Source organism: Balearica regulorum, chromosome 1, assembly GCF_011004875.1.
Source record: "Balearica regulorum gibbericeps isolate bBalReg1 chromosome 1, bBalReg1.pri, whole genome shotgun sequence".
Classification (NCBI taxonomy): domain Eukaryota; kingdom Metazoa; phylum Chordata; class Aves; order Gruiformes; family Gruidae; genus Balearica; species Balearica regulorum.
In genome coordinates this window covers 86,734,606-86,753,645 of record NC_046184.1, presented here as the reverse complement: position 1 = coordinate 86,753,645, position 19,040 = coordinate 86,734,606, and the positions used below count along the sequence as shown (strand labels likewise).

Below are 19,040 nucleotides of genomic sequence, written 5' to 3'. Positions count from 1 at the left end.
GCAAATGCAGTTTAAAATCAAATATGATTAGTTTCCTAAAGAGATCAAAGTACAACAAGATATCAGATTCTAAAAGACACCACCCCAGATACAAGAACAGTTAGGAACAAACCTGTTCTAAAACAACAGCCATGCTGCTGTATCTACAGTGTTATACATATTTTATTTTTATATTGAGTCTTAAAAATGGTATTAAAATATTGTTAATATAAAAAAGAACTCCAAGAATATGTATAGGACTTAAATCATGATCTCCACAAGTTTGAGAAGTGCTCTCTAAGAGGAGGAACTATGCTAATGTAACTAATAAACCAATACTAACTCTAAGAAACTGATTATATCAGGACAAGTAAAGTTTTCAGTACAATTTACAAGACTGTAGTTTTCTCATCTTAATCAGAGAGTCATCACACTCTCAGAAAACCAGAGGGAACAAGCAGATGCTGGCTAAAAAGTGAGGTGCAGTCAGTTGCCTTACCACCACTACGTCATGTAGAAGCCGCTCTCTTCTCTTACTGAGTTCAGCATCTGGTAACCCCAAATCTTTCAAACTGCATCTAAAGTTCCTGCCGAGATACGCAAAACAAAGTCCCTGTCTCCCTACAATCATCAACATCCCTGTCCAGCCTACAGGGCTGTAATTCCTTTGAACCCAAACTCCCTCCAAATTTCCTAGGGCTCAGTTAACTCATGCCCAGACAATAAATTCGAACCACAGCAAAGGTATATGCACAGGCCCAGAAGCTGGGAAGTGCTCCTATGTTAAACTGGCATCAACCTAGGCACAGATGTCCCTCTCAAGATGCCACAGGTCCCACTTCTTCTGCTTGTCATTCAAAGTCAGCTCACATGTTGCATTTGGTATTTGCACTATAAGATTCTGACACCTGATTAGGCAGTAGTACTGTCTAGTTTCTTATAGTGTCATGAACCTGTAATACAAGAAAAGGAGATGCAAATATTATACTAAAAGAGGAGAGAAAAGACATTTCATTAGCAATCACAAATTCCTTAGTGTTTACAAAGCATTTATCAAATTGACCAATTAATAGCTATTAAAACCTCAAAATGACTCAGGTAAAGTAAACCTCTCTTGACAGGTAAGAAAACTGCAGCATGACAAACGCAGCGAAAGCCTGATCACAGGCAGTGTAGAAGTCCCTCTGAGACCTCTTACTAATCCAGAATCAACCTACAAATTTTTTATATAAAATTGTTCATTAACTTAAGATCATAGAATCAAGAATCACAGCATTGTTCAGGTGCAAAGAGACCTCAGGATGTCTCTAGTTCAACCTCCTGCTCAAAGCAGGATCAGTTACGGAATCAGACTGGACTACTTAAGGCTTTATCCACTCAGAATGGGACAGTCAAGGCCTCCATGAAGCATCCTGCTCTAACTCACAAGTTGCCAGTCCACCTTTAAATCCTAAAAACTCTACCCAGGAAAGCACAGACATATAAGTTTCAGAAGGCAAGAGGATGAAAGAATTACTGACCAGTGAGCTCTATGTGAGTTTGACAACAAATGGATGTCTAAACCGCAAGGTGACCATGATGTGGCAGACCAACCTGCTTCCACATAAGGGAAACTGGGCTTCTGAGACTTCTGAATTCAAATATATAGAATCATAGAATCATTTAGGCTGAAAAAGACCTTTAAGATCATAGAGACTAACCGCAAACCTAACACTGCCAAGACTACCACTAAACCATGTCCCCAAGCACTACATCTACACGTAAATGGATACATCAATTAAGTATTTCATGAAGGAGAATCAAATGCCCATTGACATTTTAGCTTTGTAAAAGTCTGTAGACAAATACCAGTAAAGATCAAAACTAGCTACGTCCAAAAGAAGAACAACAACTTGTTTCCTCAGGGCAGAATGTTAATTGTGGAATATTTCACTGTCCCAATTTGCTGTGCTTCAGGGAGAAAGGTACAGATTTTGTTACAGACTATCTAGTTCTGAGGAAACCCAAAAAAATTATGGAAGTTAAAGGCCTAAAACCAGAATGCATTACAACATAAAATGTTTCTATATCCGTAAGATAAGATAAAATTTATCCTAAGATAAAATTTCATTAAGATAGAAACTGTAAAAGAGTTGATTTCACTAGATTCATGAATTAATGCAGAAGTAACTTAAGAATACAATACTGAGACCAGAATCTCTGTCGAACACAGGAGACTAAGACACAGTTGATTCCATCATCTAAAGTTCTGAGATAACAAATCATATTTTGAGAAGACTAAGTTACTTTGATAAACACGAATGCATGTCTGTCCTGCCCCGTCTGCCTCCCTCAAACAGTGTACAAAGAATATGGTGTTATAACTCACCAAGAATCTTTTGACTTTATTACACTAACTAGTCAACCGGTCTTTTCCAAATGCATACTGAGCATTACCCTGGCATACAGCTCATAACTCTTCTCTACCAAAAAGCAGCAGACTTCATGATACCATGTTAGCAGATAACTGCACATTACATGCAAGTGAGAAACCCCACAGCTCTTGTATACAATATTAAGTTTTATAAGGATGATATACCAAAAGATCTTATAACAACATGGAGATTTCTGTTACTGTCAGAACTGGTAGCATGATATACTATAGATAGAACGTCTTTACTATTGGGAGCAGTTGTGCATGCAGAAGCTTTGGAGAGACAGGAGAAGATAGATGTCTCTGCCAGCTAAAAACTTAACAGAGGATGTCACTTTGGCTCATGAAGTACAAGCAATGTGAACTCCTGATCTGAAAAACAAGATTAGCTATACAGTTATGCCAGATAGCATTTGTGTAGTGAAAGCTGGAAATGCTGAAGAATAGCTGCAGGTATAGATAGGTTTTTATTTTAAAAACAACCAACAACTTTGTCTTTAAGAGGAGAGGGAAGTTTCAAACACTGACTGGAACATCTGGCGCTAACGATAATAGAGAAATGGCAAAAATACTTGCAAAAACCCCCACCCCAACCCTTAAAGAACCCACGACAGAGGCAGATTAATCTCAAGAAGAGTGAAAATAACAAGCTTGTCCAAGCATTGAATCAGTAATTGTGAAAAAGGCATGCGGTGGATTTCCATAGCTGAAATTTCTGTTTCTGATAGCAGTTTGCCAAAGGAAGCACTTGGAGCTTGATGGCATATCATATAAAGATCTTGCAATTTGTCCACCAGAGAACAAATGATTTTAGTGTGGACTTTTTAGTTACACTATGAATGCCAGATGACTGATCTTGCTTTGAAGACAAAAAACATTCATAGGAGATAGGTCCACCGAATACCAGTCTCGAAAACGTTTATTATGGGATACACCATATACAACAGCCAGCAAGATGCTGTTGCATGTACAGCTCGGTAATTCTACAAAAAGATGAATTTGGACTCTGCTGCAAGAGAGCCAGAACGTCGAAAAGCAGGCTATGTCTCAAATGAAACTGGTTTTGTAGGTACACCATTACGTAGATGCTTTTACTGACTTCAGAACACATTTATGGGATCTGATCCTCCAGAGTCACTCAGATTTTTATAAAGACAGAGTGGTAATGTCATCTTTTGACAAAATCATAATTGTAACAGTAAAAGGAGGTTACAGTGATTGAAAAAGAGACTTTTGTAAGGGAGTTGTATCACTACAACAGCATGTTAGAAACAATAATTCAAACAACAGATTGTTTCAAAAGCCTCTTTCCACCTGAAAAAAGGGCAGACACATGGCAAACAGAAAATAAGAGTCCTGAGAAAGAAGAAACAATTTACTGGCAAACTGCAGTATTTACTAGTTGTGCCTAGAAACAAGAAACCAATCCTCTTCTTGCCATTCCACAGAAATGTGCCTAACAGAGACAGCAAATAAGTTTTGCTTTCAAAGGAACCTATTCTGGTTAAGGGTATGATTTTAAGAGATTTATATAAACCACCCTCAAATTCTTTTAAAATTAACCAAGGACTTCCTAGACAGGATTACTGCTCAATTGGCAGATTAAATATTAATAACCACTTTCCTACTGTCTGCAGAGAACACTTTTTGGAGGTTAAATTAAAGAATGATCTTTTCCTTGTACAGATACTCAGATTTTTGAAGAAACTTAGAAAACTCAGATTATTTTATTCTTCTGGGAGCTACAAATCTCTGCCTAAAGAGATATTTTTCAGCCATCAATCTATGCCTCTGTCATGCATTTATGAACACTGCCACCAAAAAGGTCTCTTTGGAACATGTTCCAAGCACACACAGGAAGCTGGGTTTTCTTTTACTGATGAATCTGGTAACAAATCCATTACTAAAACAAAACTGTTTGTGAAATGTATCTAAAATGGGAAGCTCGTCCTTTTTTTGTTGGCATAAAATATTTAAGTCTAAGACACCTAATGGAACTAAGGGCAAAACACTTCAGAATGGTGAGAACTGGAAAAGTAGACGTAAAGGACAGCTCACAGCAGTGAATTTGTACAAGAAAGCCAAATGTTTTTTCCCCCTAAGATGGTGAATCAGTATTTTCTACCTTGTATGTCCTCATGGTTTCAAGAGAAACTGGTAGTCATGGGTTTGACTGGTCCCATGGTGTTCAAAAAACTACAATATTCCAGATCATCTGTAAACCACCAGGACTGCACATCAGCCAGCAGAAAGCAGTTCCTTTCTGCCCGTCTCACCTTTCCAGGCATCAATCTAATAATCAGCAGATTATCCTTGCACCTCTGCCAGTTGTACTGTATCCTTTTTGAAGCTGAGACACCAGAACTACATGAAGCATGCAAGATGCAGAGGCACCTTAGCTACACACACTACCATAAGAAACTTGCCTGTTTTGTTCTCCTTTCCTAAAATAGTGAATATTAGCTTTTTGTCTGCTATCGAGCACTACAGTGGCATTTCCAAGAAACTATTATAAACACAAGCTCTCATTCTCAGGTGGTAATAAGTCACCTCACACATTTTCATGTTAAGTGTGAAGTTGGAATTTCTCCCCCTCCAGCCCCAATACGCATCATTTTACATTTAGCTGAGAAATAAAAGGGGAAATAATCACTCAGTCCCATCGGATTTTTCTGCAATTCTTCAGTCTGGCCTCAGTTTTCTATTCCAAATCTCCATGTTGGCACCAAAGTTGATCATACCACTATTCATCCATTTTCCAACTCTAAATAATTTATTTGTATAATTCAGGGCATGGATCCCCAGCACATGTCCTCCAGCACCATTTATTCATGCTTTCAATTTCCTGCCTTCTAACCAATTTCTCCAGGCAAACTGAGACACAGTCCTCCATCCCCCAGCTGCTGTTAGTGATGAACTTTGCCAAACATCTTCTGACAAGTTGTGTATATAACTATCTCCCTCATTCACATGCTTGTTGACTCTCAATCTTCTATAGCTTTGTGCATCATGACATCATTAAAAAGATACTAGGAAATCTTAGGTATCTGTGTGCTCAACAATTCTATTCCCTGTTGTAGTTTCTGTTAATCTGCACAGTTCATTCATCAGGCATAGGGGTCTGCAGTTCTTTGATCTCCCCTTGAAATCAATTTCAAAAATTGACGTCTCGTTAACCACCTTCTAGTCCCCTGGTAACAAAGCAGAAAATAAGGATAGACACCAGCAATGCAAATCAAGAATCCAAATCTCAGAGCAAACTAAGAGTAAGCTGTTGCAAGTTTCAGGTATTACAGTATTGCATGCAGATTGTCTATGTCTTAAAGAAACACACCACATGAGGTTACTCATCAACTCTAAGTAGCTCACACTGTATATCAATAAATCATTAATATCCATAATTCTGAAAGGTAACATCAAGCATTAATATAATTAAGAAAACTGTTCAAGAACACACTGGTATATATTCTATGGAGTTGCTCTGAGAAACACAGAAGGGACTACAGCAGAAATTATGCAAAGACAACTAACAGCTAGTGGAATTTTTATGACATTTAAGAGGATGCTCTTGCTTTCCAATCAAAATCTCCACAGCTTCAAAATACACATTGTCATTTGTATAATTTAATATAGAGCTCTCTTCCATCTAGCCATAACTAATGATTTTTTTGCCACAAAACTCTCTAATACAGGAATAAATGGCACATAAAAGTTAAAAAAAAACACCAACAACAAAACCACCAAAAAAACCCCAACAAAGCCCCATCAGATTTCATGAAGTGTTTTGATTTATCTAACTCTGGAGGCAAGTAATTTACCTGGGATTTTGCTCATTTTTGTTTGGCTGACTATATCAGGGAAGTTAAATATTTCCTTGTTTTCTTGATCTTATTTTGCATTTGTGAATTTTAAATACTGCAAATGTGCTAGTTCATTGTTGAAAGAGGTTCTGCTCACAATGGTCTGGAAAAAAGATATCTTTAATAATGAAGACCTTCTTGAATTTTTAACATGCTTCCAACAATGCATGAATGCTGGAGAATTCTGTAATTGCTACAACTTGAATAAATTGATTCATTTTTTAAAATATCCTCAAACACACAAACTTGCATTCCTCAAGCTACAAAGCTTCTCACAGGCATAAATTAAAGATCTGCAAATGTAAAATTAGTTCTTTATACAGTCATCCCAACATGCTGGAACACAACTTTGTGCAGGGCCATTCATAACTTGCCTGTACTGGCCAAAGTGCTATTTGCACAATTTTCATTCTAATATATCCATTGAAAATTAGTTTACCAACAGGCTTGATCAAAACCTCATTATTTTAAGCAGATTTCACTCATTCAGTAAAAATGAGATAAGCATTAAAAAAGTGCAGTGAAACTAATTTAAAGCCAAATTAACTGTGCTCAACATGTGCTGAATTACATTTGAGAATCCAGAACACGGAGAATCCAAATAGTGTACAAACAAAAAAATCACTTAATGAACAGTATGTGTGTACACATAAATACAAACACAGTTTTATACACACACACACACAATTACTTTATACTTAAGATAGTGTGTGTGTGTGTATGTTTTATACAAACACTGAAGAGAGTGTTATCTTAAATACTGAAAAAAATAAGTCATAATACTTACTGTGCTTCATTTTATTGTGATCAAAGCCAGGAGCAGTGAGCTACAAAATACAGTGCAAAACTCCTAACACATAGACTTGTACTACTAAAAACTGATGTCCTAACCAACTACAAGTCCAAGCAAATTTGACCAAGACAGAGTGTAAAGTGTTAGCAATAACAAAATTGTTCTACACTGGTTTTAGATACTGAAAAAAGTCCCACGGTCACAAAAGGCTATTTGATCTAGCCTATTTGGCTAGATCAGAAGCACTGCAATTACAAAAAAATAGATGAGATTAGCAGTGGAAGTTGTATGAATAGTAGCTATGAGAAGAGTTACGCAGCATGAAGAGACCTCTATATGATTATTTCTTTTTTCTGCACAGCTCTTCTCAATAGGCACACAAAATAGAACTCAGGTAAAAGGACACTTACTCACTATTTTTAACCTGATTTCTTAAGAGAGTAAGGCTTATACAATCTTGCTATCTGTGGATCTGTCATTTGCCACACACATTTGCAGTAGCCTCTGAATCCATTCTCTCATTTCAAAACTGATTTTACAGAATTCAAGGAACCACGTACTTAAGACCTCTACTTTTTGTGAGGGGGGAAAAAAGAAAAAGAAAAAATATCTGTGGCTAGTTGAGGTTGACAGACACAAATTAGTACCCCAACTGAAAGGCAGTTATAATCCAATCCTTTATTCATTCAGAGGGGCAACATTTAGCATGCAGATAGCTCTAAACCATGCACAGAACACTCATGCAGTCAAGCAGGAAGATAAGAGGACATTCACAGTAACGTGCATGAAGAACAGAGGGTCGTATAAGGGGATGTAGGTCAAAAATCCATAGAAAACCATTGGTTTTACTGCTTATAAAACAAGCTGTTACATCTCAACATTATGCCTCTTGAGCAGCATCCAGAGAACATGATGAAAATACATTTTAATCACTTCTCTTCTTGGCACATTTCTAAAAGTATTTCCAAAATTGCCTCCACTAGTATTAAATAAATTATCTTCCTACCTCCCATTCTCAGAGAAAACATATTACAAGTCACATTTTAAAAGACAGTAACACTGAAAGTTTTGCTGAAGGCCACATTAAGTTCACTGGCAAAAGAACCCAAGTCAGAACGTCCCCAGCTTCCCAGCTGGAACCTCGCTCCTCACTTGTGTAAAGCATCCAAACTTAAGAGTGACTCGTTCTGCAGGTGTCAGATATAGCAAGTGACCTTTAACTATGTCCTCTAGGCTCCCTGGGTACACATTTTGCAACAACTTTTGCTTAAATGTCTTTCTCCGCTTTTCCTTTTTACCATAAAGCCATGACAAGCAGGAAGAGAAGCAAAATTTTGCTGTGTTGAAAACAACTTATCAGAAAGTAACATCTCCTTGCTATCCTGTCTCATTAAACATAACAGCTTTTAAACTGCACAAGAAGCAAGTGTGCTACAGCCAGCAGGTTCAGTAACTTCACAATAGCTTATTTGTGTGAACACCACACTTCCTTTGAGCTGAATTTAAAAAAAGGCTACGTACAATTAACACTGCCTAATTACATGACTGCATATCACAACAAATGCAGAACAAGTACAGAACAAAAGCTCCAGAGACCAGATTTTGAAACTTAGAACATAAAATCTATTTCACTCGTAAGTTCACTTAACTGCACTTGTGTAACTGGAGAAGCTTTCTTCCAGTTGACAGGCTTAGTCAATAAACATCATCCTATCACAGAATGGTAGAGGTTGGAAGGGACCTCTGGAGGACATCTGGTCCAGCCTCCCTGCTCAAGCAGGGTAAACTCGAGCAGGCTGCCCAGGTCCACACCCAGTCATCTTACAAGTATTTCCAAGGAAGGAGATTCCATAACTTATCTAGACAACCAGCTCCAATGCTTGGTCTCCCTAGCAGTAAGCAAGGTTTTCCAATGTTCAGGTGGAACCTCCTGTGTTCCAGTTTGTGCCCATTGTCTCTTGTCCTGTCACTGGGCACCACTGAAAAGAGCCTGGCTCCATCCTCTTTGTGCCCTCCCTTCAGGTATTTATATAAATTGGTAAGATCCCCCTGAGCCTGCTCTTACCCAGCGCAGACAGTCCCAGCTCTTTCAGCCTTTCCTCAGATGAGAGATGCTCCAGTCCCTCAACCATCCTTGTGGTCCTTTGCTGGACTCTCTCCAGTATGTCCATGTCTCATACCAGGGAGCCCAGAACTGGATACAGCACTCCATGGGTGGCCTCACGAGAGCTGAGGAAAGGGATAACCTCCCTCAACCTGCTGACAATGCTTCGTCTAATGCAGCCCAGGATGCAATTAGCCTTCTTTGCTGCAAGGCACTATGCTGGCTCATGGTCAACTTGGTGCCCACCAGGACTTCCAAGTCCTTTTCTGCAAAGATGCTTTCCAGATGGCTGGCCTCCAGCATATATTGGTGTATGGGGTGTTCCTCCCCAGGTGCAGAACTTTGCACTTGCCCTCACTGAACTCCATGAAGCTCCTGTCAGTCCATTTTTCAAGCCTGCTGAGGTCCCCCTGGATGGCAGCACGACCCTCTGGCATATCAGCCACTCCTCCCAGTTTTGTCGTCAGCAAACTTGCTTAGGATATATTCTATCCCATCATCCAGATCATTAATGAAGATGTTGAACAGGATCACACCCAGTACTGACCCCAGGGGTACACCACTAGTTACTAGGCTCCAAACAGACATCAAGCAACTGATCATCACCTTCTGGGTCGAGCGGTTCAGCCAGTTTTCCACTCACCTCACTGTCTGCTTATCCAGTTCATACTTCATCAGCTTCTCTGTGAGGATATTTTGGGACAGTGCCAAAAGTCTTACGGAAGTCTAGTACACAATATCCACTGCTTGCACGTCATCTACTAAGCCAGTCATTTCATTGTACAAGTTTATCAAGCAGGTCGACCATGACTTACCCTTTTTCAATCCATGCTGGCTACTCTCAATTACTTTCTTCTTGTTCATGGGCCTGGAAATAGTTTCCAGGATTAGCTGCTCCATCACCTTCCCAAGGATTGAAGTAAGGCTGACCAGTCTGTAGTTCCCTGGGTCCTCCTTCTTGAAGATAAGCATGACATTTGCTTTCCTCCAGTCTTTGGGCAATTCTCCCAATCATCATGATTATTCAAAGATTATCAAGAGGTCTCACAGTGACATCAGGCAGCTCCCTCAGCACTCCTGGGTACATCTCATCATGGACCATAGACTTACATATGTACAGTTTGGTTTAGTCCTTCACCTGATCCTCTTCCAATAAGGGTATGTCTGTCTTGCTTCAGATTCTCAGTAGTCACCAGGGCCTTGGATTCCTGAAGGTCAGTCTTATCAGTCCAGACTGAGGCAAAAACAGAACCTCAGCTTCTTTCATGTCCTCTGTCACCAGATCCACTGCCTCATTCATCAGAAGGCCCACATATTCTTTAATCTCCCTTTTGTCACCTGCATACTTATAGGAGCCCTTTATGTTGCCTTTGACGTACCTTCAGATTCACTTGCAGTCGGGCTTTGGCTTTCCTAACCACATCTCTGCAAGCTCAGACAGTATCTCTGCATTCCTTTCAGGTTAACTGTCCCTGTTTCCACTTTCTGTATGCCTTCTTTCTGTGCTTGAGTTTTGAAAGAGCTCCTGGTATTTCTGCCTGACTTCCTTCTCACTGGGATGGACTGATCTTGAGCTTGGTAGAAGCAATCCTTCAATATTTACCAGCTTTCCTGGGCCCCTCTTCCCTCCAGGGCCTTATCCCAAAGGACTCTATCAAGCAGATCTTTGAAGAGGCCAAAGTTCGCTCTCCTGAAGTTCAGGGTTGTGAGCTTTTTACCCTTCTCCTTCCTTTCAGGATCTTAAAAACTCCACTATCTCATGGTCTCTATAGCCACAGCTGCCAACAAACCCCGTCTTCTTTGTGAGTATGAGGTTTAGCAGAGCACCTCCCCCCCTTGTTGGCTACACCATCATTTGGAGGATTAAGTTGTCATCAACGCACTCCAGGGAACTCTGGAATTGCTTATCCCCTGCCATGTCATGCCTCCAGCAGATACTGAGTTGAAGTCCCCCATGAAGACCAGGGCCTGCAAACATGATGCTGCTCCAATCTGCCTGTGGAGCACCTCATTCACTTGTTATTCCTGGTCAGGCCACCTGTAGCAGACACGTCCTACAACGTCATCCATATTTATCTGCTCTTTAATCCTTACTCATAAGCTATCAGTTGGTTCATCACCCATCCCCAGACCAGGCAGAGCTCCAGGCACTTCAGCTGCTCTCTCACATAAAAGGCAACCTCACCTCCTTGTTTTCCTGGCCCATTTTTCTTAAAAGAGTCTGTATCCCTCCACTGCAACACTCCAGTCCTGCAAGTCATCCGACCACATCTCCATGATCCCAACAAGATCACACCCCTGCAAACGCACACAGATAGCTGACTCATCATGTTTAGTCCCCATGCCACACACTTCATTGTACGTTCACTTCAGAGAGGTACCCTGGCACACTGATTTCCCAGAAAGGGTTTTAGGGATTTTCTCCATAATGGTGCCTTGTAGGCACTTCCTTGCTTATATGCAAATGCTAGAGTTGAACCTGCTTTAGCCCTGCTTTGCTGATTTTGCCAACACAAGCTCCAGAACCTACTGCTGATATGGATTGTCAGTGCCCCCCTCTTCACACCCTTTCCCCTTACTGGCAGAATCAAGGAGAAGACCACCTGGGAACCTGGGGAACTGACAATCACCCACAGAGGTCTGTAGTCAGTACAAATGCAAAAACAATACTGTATGTAATATAAACTGACTTGTATGTAAAATGTGCACATCCATAATTTCAACAATCCGAGACCTCAAAATAAACATGTAAATGTTTAGAACAAGGTGTACCTATATAGAATATCCTGCATAGGATTAATACACTTGTTGTGTAAAATACTCTATTTTAATGAGTATCTGAAATAAATGCTGGCAGTAAGGCAATACTGTGAAGTCTTAAATGAAAGAAAACCTGAACCCAGAGTAGGGTGAAAAGAATAAGAAAGTCTTCCTTATTTGACTAGATAAAAATTTAACTCCTCAAGGAAACAAAACTCATTTTAAAATAAAAAGCACTATCTGTAATGATTACACTCAAACTGTAGGGAAAAAAATATTCTGAACACCATTTAAAGGATACAATAATGGAAATTAAGTGCTGAAAATTCCTAGCACTCACGGAATCTATATATAATTTAACTTGGAAGGGAAGCCAGTGACTTCCAGAAGATAAGTTTTGTTCTTAATTTCTTTGCATTAACCACAATAAAAAGACACATCTTAAAATCTTTGTGGGAAATTATACAAATTACATCTACCCTCTTATAAAACCATTTTCTCTTTTTTACTTAGTATGAAAAAAATCACTAAAATATTAATACAAAGCTGAAATGTAGCAGCAAGAATAATTTTCAGACGTGTTTATTCTTAAAATACTAGTTAATTAAAAGACACAGCATTTTTTTAAAGCCAGAAAAACAAGCTAACTACTAGAGAAGTGCTACAAGTATGTGTAGTAAGCAGGTGGAAAACCTTCACTTCTGGAAGTTGTTACTGTGCATCCAAAATAATCAGCCAAGTCATAAATGGTCCTTATTGAAATAACTGAATTAATAGCCTGTTAGAAGAATATAGACAAATTATACAATTCTGTGACATAGTTCCAATTAAGATATAATGTAAGACTAAATAAAAATATCAGAACCAAAAACAAAACATGCAGATTCTGCTCCTGGTTTATTCCATGACCTTAACAAGCTTCCCTCTCTCTGCTCAGTAAACATTCCTACTCTATGAAAGCTTTCAAATGCTTTATAAAGCTCTCAAGAACATTACACAACTTTTTATTTTTATATGCACTTTTAAAAAAAAAATCAAAATATGTATTTTTAAAATATTTAAGTACTGCAAAATCACTTCTTATACTAAGATTTCTTAAAAAAAAGACTTCCAGTTGTTCTTTGGAAAGAAAAAGTAGTGATAAATTTTCTGTAAAAATAACAGAAATGAGATCTCCTTTTGAAAGTTTTCTAGTCTTTCTCCCAATTGTAAAGACCTAAGTGCATGTTACAAATAGTCCCCAACAATCAGCCTAATTCTACATAGTTTTTCACCATTTGATATTAGGTGAAATAGGCTGTATAAATTAATTCATTTTGTGAATTTAAACAGTCTAAAGCTGTTCTGTGAGAGTGAAGTTCCTTAAATATGCATCAGGACACTTCAAAGTCAACCAAGGCATGAACCAAATCCCTTCTCAGGACCACCTGGAATTTTGAAGCCAGATATGCAGCCTCCAAAGAGCTAGGAGCTTCCCTGTGCTATTTTTTTGGTCTCAGGCAACCATAATGTCTTGCACGTCAGAGATGCTACATAAGCTAGGTGTAGACCCATGTTAGAGATATTGACTCCTAGAACGTGGAGATTTTTTGGGTTGTTTATTTTGGTTTGTTTTTTTTTTTTTTTGCTAAGTCTCTATCTCATCTACAAATACTATTTGTATTGGTCTACACCGGTTACAAAAAACAGCGAGATAAGGCTTCGGTGATGATGATAGCATATTTCAAAATGCACTTTGCATCTCTAGAATCACTGCAGCCTTCTGTGATACATCTGATGCTGTCAAAAACAGGTCTCAGGCAAAATATTATTCATGTGACACTGTCAATATATGTTTTATCTCAGCCACATTACCTTCCTTGCAACATAACAGATGCCAAAATCCAGAAGTAAACACAGAAGCCAAACAAAAATGACGATGCACCAATAGTGGGTTCTTCAGCATACCTTTTGTCCATTCTCACTAGCGGATCTTCCACACTTGTATTCTACCCCTTCACCCATCTAGCTACAGAAGCAATGATGACCTGCATTGAAGAATTTAAAAATTCTGGAGATCAGCTGGTAGCCACAGTACTAACAAGACTGACTCCATGAAGGCAATTCACACAAGAAATACACAAAGTTCAGTCACATTAGTACAGTCCTGGACTGTTAAACATGGTGGTCACACTGTTGAAGGCTGTTTAGTACAAAGATATGATTACCCTAACTGAAGTACGTAACCACCTAACACATAGTAACATAAAATCTTCGGTCTGGCTATGAAAAACTTCACTTCAGAAACCACAATAAAAGCCATCAACAACTTATGCAATAAAAAGACAGCTTGTCAGTGCATGCATAGGCTGATCACCAAAAAAAGGAGTAAGCCTTTTACAGCACGAAATTTGTGTCAACTGCAGCTAAGGATGACCAGAACTATTAGTTAAACTACCTGGGATTCCTTACTCACAAATTGCTCTAACCTTCAGGTATATATCAGCAAGGTTTGTCCAAACTTTACCACTTATGTCAACAAAAAAATAGCCATTCTGTATTAACCTATAGCTTCTCATCTCCTCTCAGTCTATGTTCTAACAAAACCACATCAGAAATGCAAAGACTAATTTTCAACCCTCCCTCCAATTCCAGGATTGATCTATAACAACTTTAGTTGACAGTTTCTTCCAGCTACTTCTTCATTGTTAGCTGTGCTCAGTACTTCCACATTACTTGGTCAACTAAATTTTATTCTATTCATTAAATCCATCAGTGGCAAACTCAAAGGTATTTAAATACGGTAACCTGTAGTTAAAGTTAAGAAGTGTTGACAACTACATGACCATACCATTCACCGTTCATCTTTACCCTACATAAGACATTTTGAAAAGCAAGATTCTGTGTATATTCTCACTAAAAATGGTTGAGGCAACAGTTTTGAAAAGCAGTAGAGCCTTTTGAAATCCACAGTTTGGTGTTGTCCTTTGGAAACAGCCCTAGCCAAGCAGGATCAAGGGGGTCCAATATTCCACACAACCTCTCAGTCAAAAAAGAGCTTCCACAGTAGTCACTAACGGTATAGGCACACCTTTTGGGGAAGGATTTGCTACTTGAGATTCAAATAGTGATGCAGCTCTATGCTATATCACTCATGTATCATAAGCAGTTGTTCATTATTTTATAAGAGTGGATTTCATCTAGTCATCATTAATATTCAAAGTAAAATTCCAGAAACAGCAATTTCTATAGCATAGGCTGCCACAGAACCAAAAGCCTAAGGCAACATCTTAGTTTGAATGTTTTACAGATAAATGAGGCAATCTATATAAATGACCACTAGTGTTTTTACACCCATTTAAAAACTTATTTTGAAAAGCATGTGATAATTTGGCAAATTTTAGCAGCAGGTCTTTTTTTCCCCCCTATCTTTTCAATCCACTTTTTAAACATTATTTTAAAATATCTTGTGACACACTAACGTATCCCATTCTTTGAATGGATCTTAAAGTCAGGGTCTGCTTTAAAGATGCACTAGCTGCTGTTCCATGTGTTAATGCCAAACTCACGTTGAACCCATACCACTAAGTTGAAGAAATCCTTAAAATAATTTTTAAGTTGTTATCCAGTGAAACATTAACATGCCAACACCAGGAAAAAACATGCAATAATGCTGATGTTCATTAATACTTTTGGTTTACTGTTTATTAAAAAGATTTGTAGTCCTGTCTTTCTTTTCAATATAAATCATAACAGCAACTAAATGCCACATAAATAACTGCTATCAGATACAAGAATGGGTAGGACCACATCATCATCGTTTTTACCTCTTTAATTTTGTTCCTCTTCTCTCGGATATCCGGGTCTGCTGGTTCTCCACTGTTTATCCCTATAAGATTTGGTAAAGGAACAGGGGGCAGTGGCTTGCTGTCTTTCTTTTTCAACTCTTGCACTACTTTGTTCTTTTCTGTCTGAATCTCAGCTTGAATCTCATCACGTGATTTCTTCAATTTCTCCTTAGCCTCTTCCAGAGCCTTTTCATGATCTGCTCGGATCTTATTTCTCAGACGTTCCTCTTCTTCTCTAGAGACACAAATGCTAGTCAGCATCTCATTTCTAAAAACACATTGCTTATAAACAAACTGCAGCTTCAAAACAGAAGCCACATACCAAGTTGGTTTACTCTAAGTAATTCTAATGATTCAGACAAGTTTATTGAATTACATTAGTGAACAATCCTACACCATGTTTGCCATGAACCCCAAAAGAACAGCGCGCACATCAGCAACACTACTGTAGGAAAAAATGTATCATAGAGGTTTTCTAGATTGTATCTCAGCACCTTCGCTTGTCTACTCAAGACTTCAGAGAGGAAAAGCCCTACATCCTGTACTTGAACTACAGGATGGGTGCAGAGGCACATCTACCAATCATTCAGTTTAAAAAAAATACATCAGAAGGGCTCCTCCTCGCTTTCTGCACAATAAATACATCACACACAACTTTCCAAGATCTGAAGTAACCACTACAAAAAAATTGCAGCCACTCCTTTTATTAACAATGAGGTGTGAGCTGCAAGAGCTGCAAACCCCAACACAGCATGTTTTGTCTTGAATTCAGAACTCATTGTTCCAATCAGTACAGTCTATAAACCTCACAAGTTAAATGCGGAGTTAATTATGAAGTCATTTAGGAACATAGGAGCTTTTAGTAAAGCATGGTTTTGAAGCTTGCTATCAACAAAACCAACATCAACTTGGTTCTAAGCACAATCTTCCATCATTATCATTATCAATGATCAGTAAAAGTTTTGAGATTGACACACAAAATGAAAAGTGCTGCTTTAAAGCCTGGGTTAAACAAGAGGTTATTCTAACAACAGACAAAAATGGCCTGTTCCAGTCCTAAAATATTTCAAGGCAACAGAAAGATACACATCAGACTCAATATAACACAACCTTTTCAAGCTTCCTTAAAATATAGAGTTGCTCAATGACCAATATAAGCCAAAATAGTTGTAGGGACTTAAACCAAGTCCTAGTTAGAAAAAACAACACACTCCCTCCCCTAGGCAAAAATACTTTTTCCTCAAAGAGCATTAAGGAGCAGATGGTGGATAACGGAAAGAAAAGAAGGCAAGCAGCAAGCCATGAAAGAAATACCAAGCTTAGCCTAACCGCTTTTAGGAGGAACTGAGACATGTGACCCACATCATGTGTTTTCTTCCAGTATACTGAAAATGTACCAATGAAAAAGAGCAGCCACCGTTTGAAATGTGAGAATTAGAATAGTTCAGTTGGAAGGGACATACAATGATCATCTAGTCCAACTGCAATTAAAAGCCAATCCAAAGTTTACAGAAAAACTAAACACAAGATTGACAACTGTTAACCAAACACTGACAACAAAAATATGAACACATCTACATATTTAAATTGGGATATTTTTCCTACAAAGGTTATTAAAAATATTTGACAAAGTCTATGATAAACCAATAAAGTTTCCAAAGATTCAAACAAATTTCAAGTAACTCACTGGGGTGCTGTCTTGGAATATTTGGGGATATGGACAGATCTTACTGAGTTTTGCAAGTATAATAGAACTGGTTTTATTAACCTCACAGATCCAGATCATGTCATGTCTATTACAGAGCACTGCTTCACCTTTACAAAAAAGGTCAAAGAATGAAACTAATAATTAATAACTTGCATAGAGTTATGAGACAACAGTATCAGAACAATCCCACCAGGTCCGTTTTACACAAGGTTTATGACCGTTAGTGCCTAAGGAGACTTGATTTTAAGTCAAAGTGCAATAAATCAAGGTCCTAGTTCCAGCAATTCACAGTTCAACTCCCCCATTGTACTAGCCCTGACTGCTACCTCAAAAATATACTGGATGTTTATAAGTTAAAATGTATACACCTCTTTGTTCCAGTCTTTAGCTTGGGCACAAAAGCTCAAATAGACACCTTTTTTTAGGTACACATTTTATTCTCAATTTGACGAAGTCTGACATCACTTGGTGTCATCCTGTAAAATAATTTCTGAGTTTACAGGCCAACGTGCACAGTGTGCAGGGGGAAAACCATGGTACTATAACAGAAATGCTCTCAGCAAAATGCACTATTACACAAAGAATGTTTTGTTAGCCCTTACATTTTTAAGTGCTGTTAGGTTTGCATTTGAAAAAATATAGTAGCATTGTGACCTTTCAATATTTTAGTACCAGAAATACAATGCAATGTTTTAACAGAGGCACTGACTGAAAGGCTTTGAAACTGAAATTCTTCAGCCACTTTTCTCAATATGACCCACATCACATTCATATTTCTCCCAAACAATAAAAAAAAAAAGGACTGAGCTCTTCACTTTGAGTATCAAATCTAAGATCATTAATACTATTTAACAGTAACAGTCCATCTCTCCCTCAGCTGTAGAGCAAAGGTGGCAAAAACTTTCGAAGTGGCAAAAGATCAGTCTAAAGAGAAAAAATACAAGTAATACCATTTAGGATAACTTTTACTTCTGACTCACTCACGGGGGAAAATAAATTTCTTGTATTCCTGTAAAAGTTACTCATATTCTATTGTGGCAGCAATGTGCTTGATTCAGTAACAAAAGCAGCTGAAAATGTCTATCCACTGAAAGATTTGAAACCATAGGTCAGTAGTCTGGAAAGCTTTTCCAAAGCTAGCAGAGGGCTCTACGTAAGATGCAGCTAGAAAGAATGAGAATGAGGTCACCAGAACGAGACATAAATCCCCACAGTCATGTTCTTACCAAGAGACAGCACGCTGTACAGGAGCCAAAGAGATGGCTTACAGAGAATGAGAAATAGGAAGCGTTATTGAATGTACAAGAATCAAAATACTTCAATTGGGGAATAACGTATTTTGGAGGTATGTTTCTCATTTTCAAAACTCAGTTTCTGGAGGCAAGTGACAGCCTTTACCTTCTGACTAGATCTACTAACATTTTGTTAGCAGACATTTAAATTATTTTTACAAAGGATCAACCATTACTGAAAAATCTGAATTTTTAGAAAAACAGGGTAACAACATGTCTCAGACCTTACTAAAAAGATGTTCAAGGTATATCCACATTAACTTAATTTGCAGAGGATACTTTATAATAAGCGTGTTTTATTCAA

The 19,040-nt window shown here is 38.3% G+C and overlaps 1 protein-coding gene across 2 annotated transcripts in view; it reads right to left on the bottom strand.

Annotated features, from left to right (window-relative positions):
• The window catches only part of MAN1A2 (mannosidase alpha class 1A member 2), a 153,794-nt gene that overhangs the window by 107,905 nt on the left and 26,849 nt on the right, over positions 1 to 19,040 (bottom strand). For both annotated transcript variants that reach the window (XM_075764119.1, XM_075764110.1), the window contains exon 2: positions 15,716 to 15,971. In XM_075764119.1, the coding sequence (XP_075620234.1) occupies positions 15,716 to 15,971 (256 nt within the window). The remainder of the gene's footprint in view (positions 1 to 15,715; positions 15,972 to 19,040) is intronic.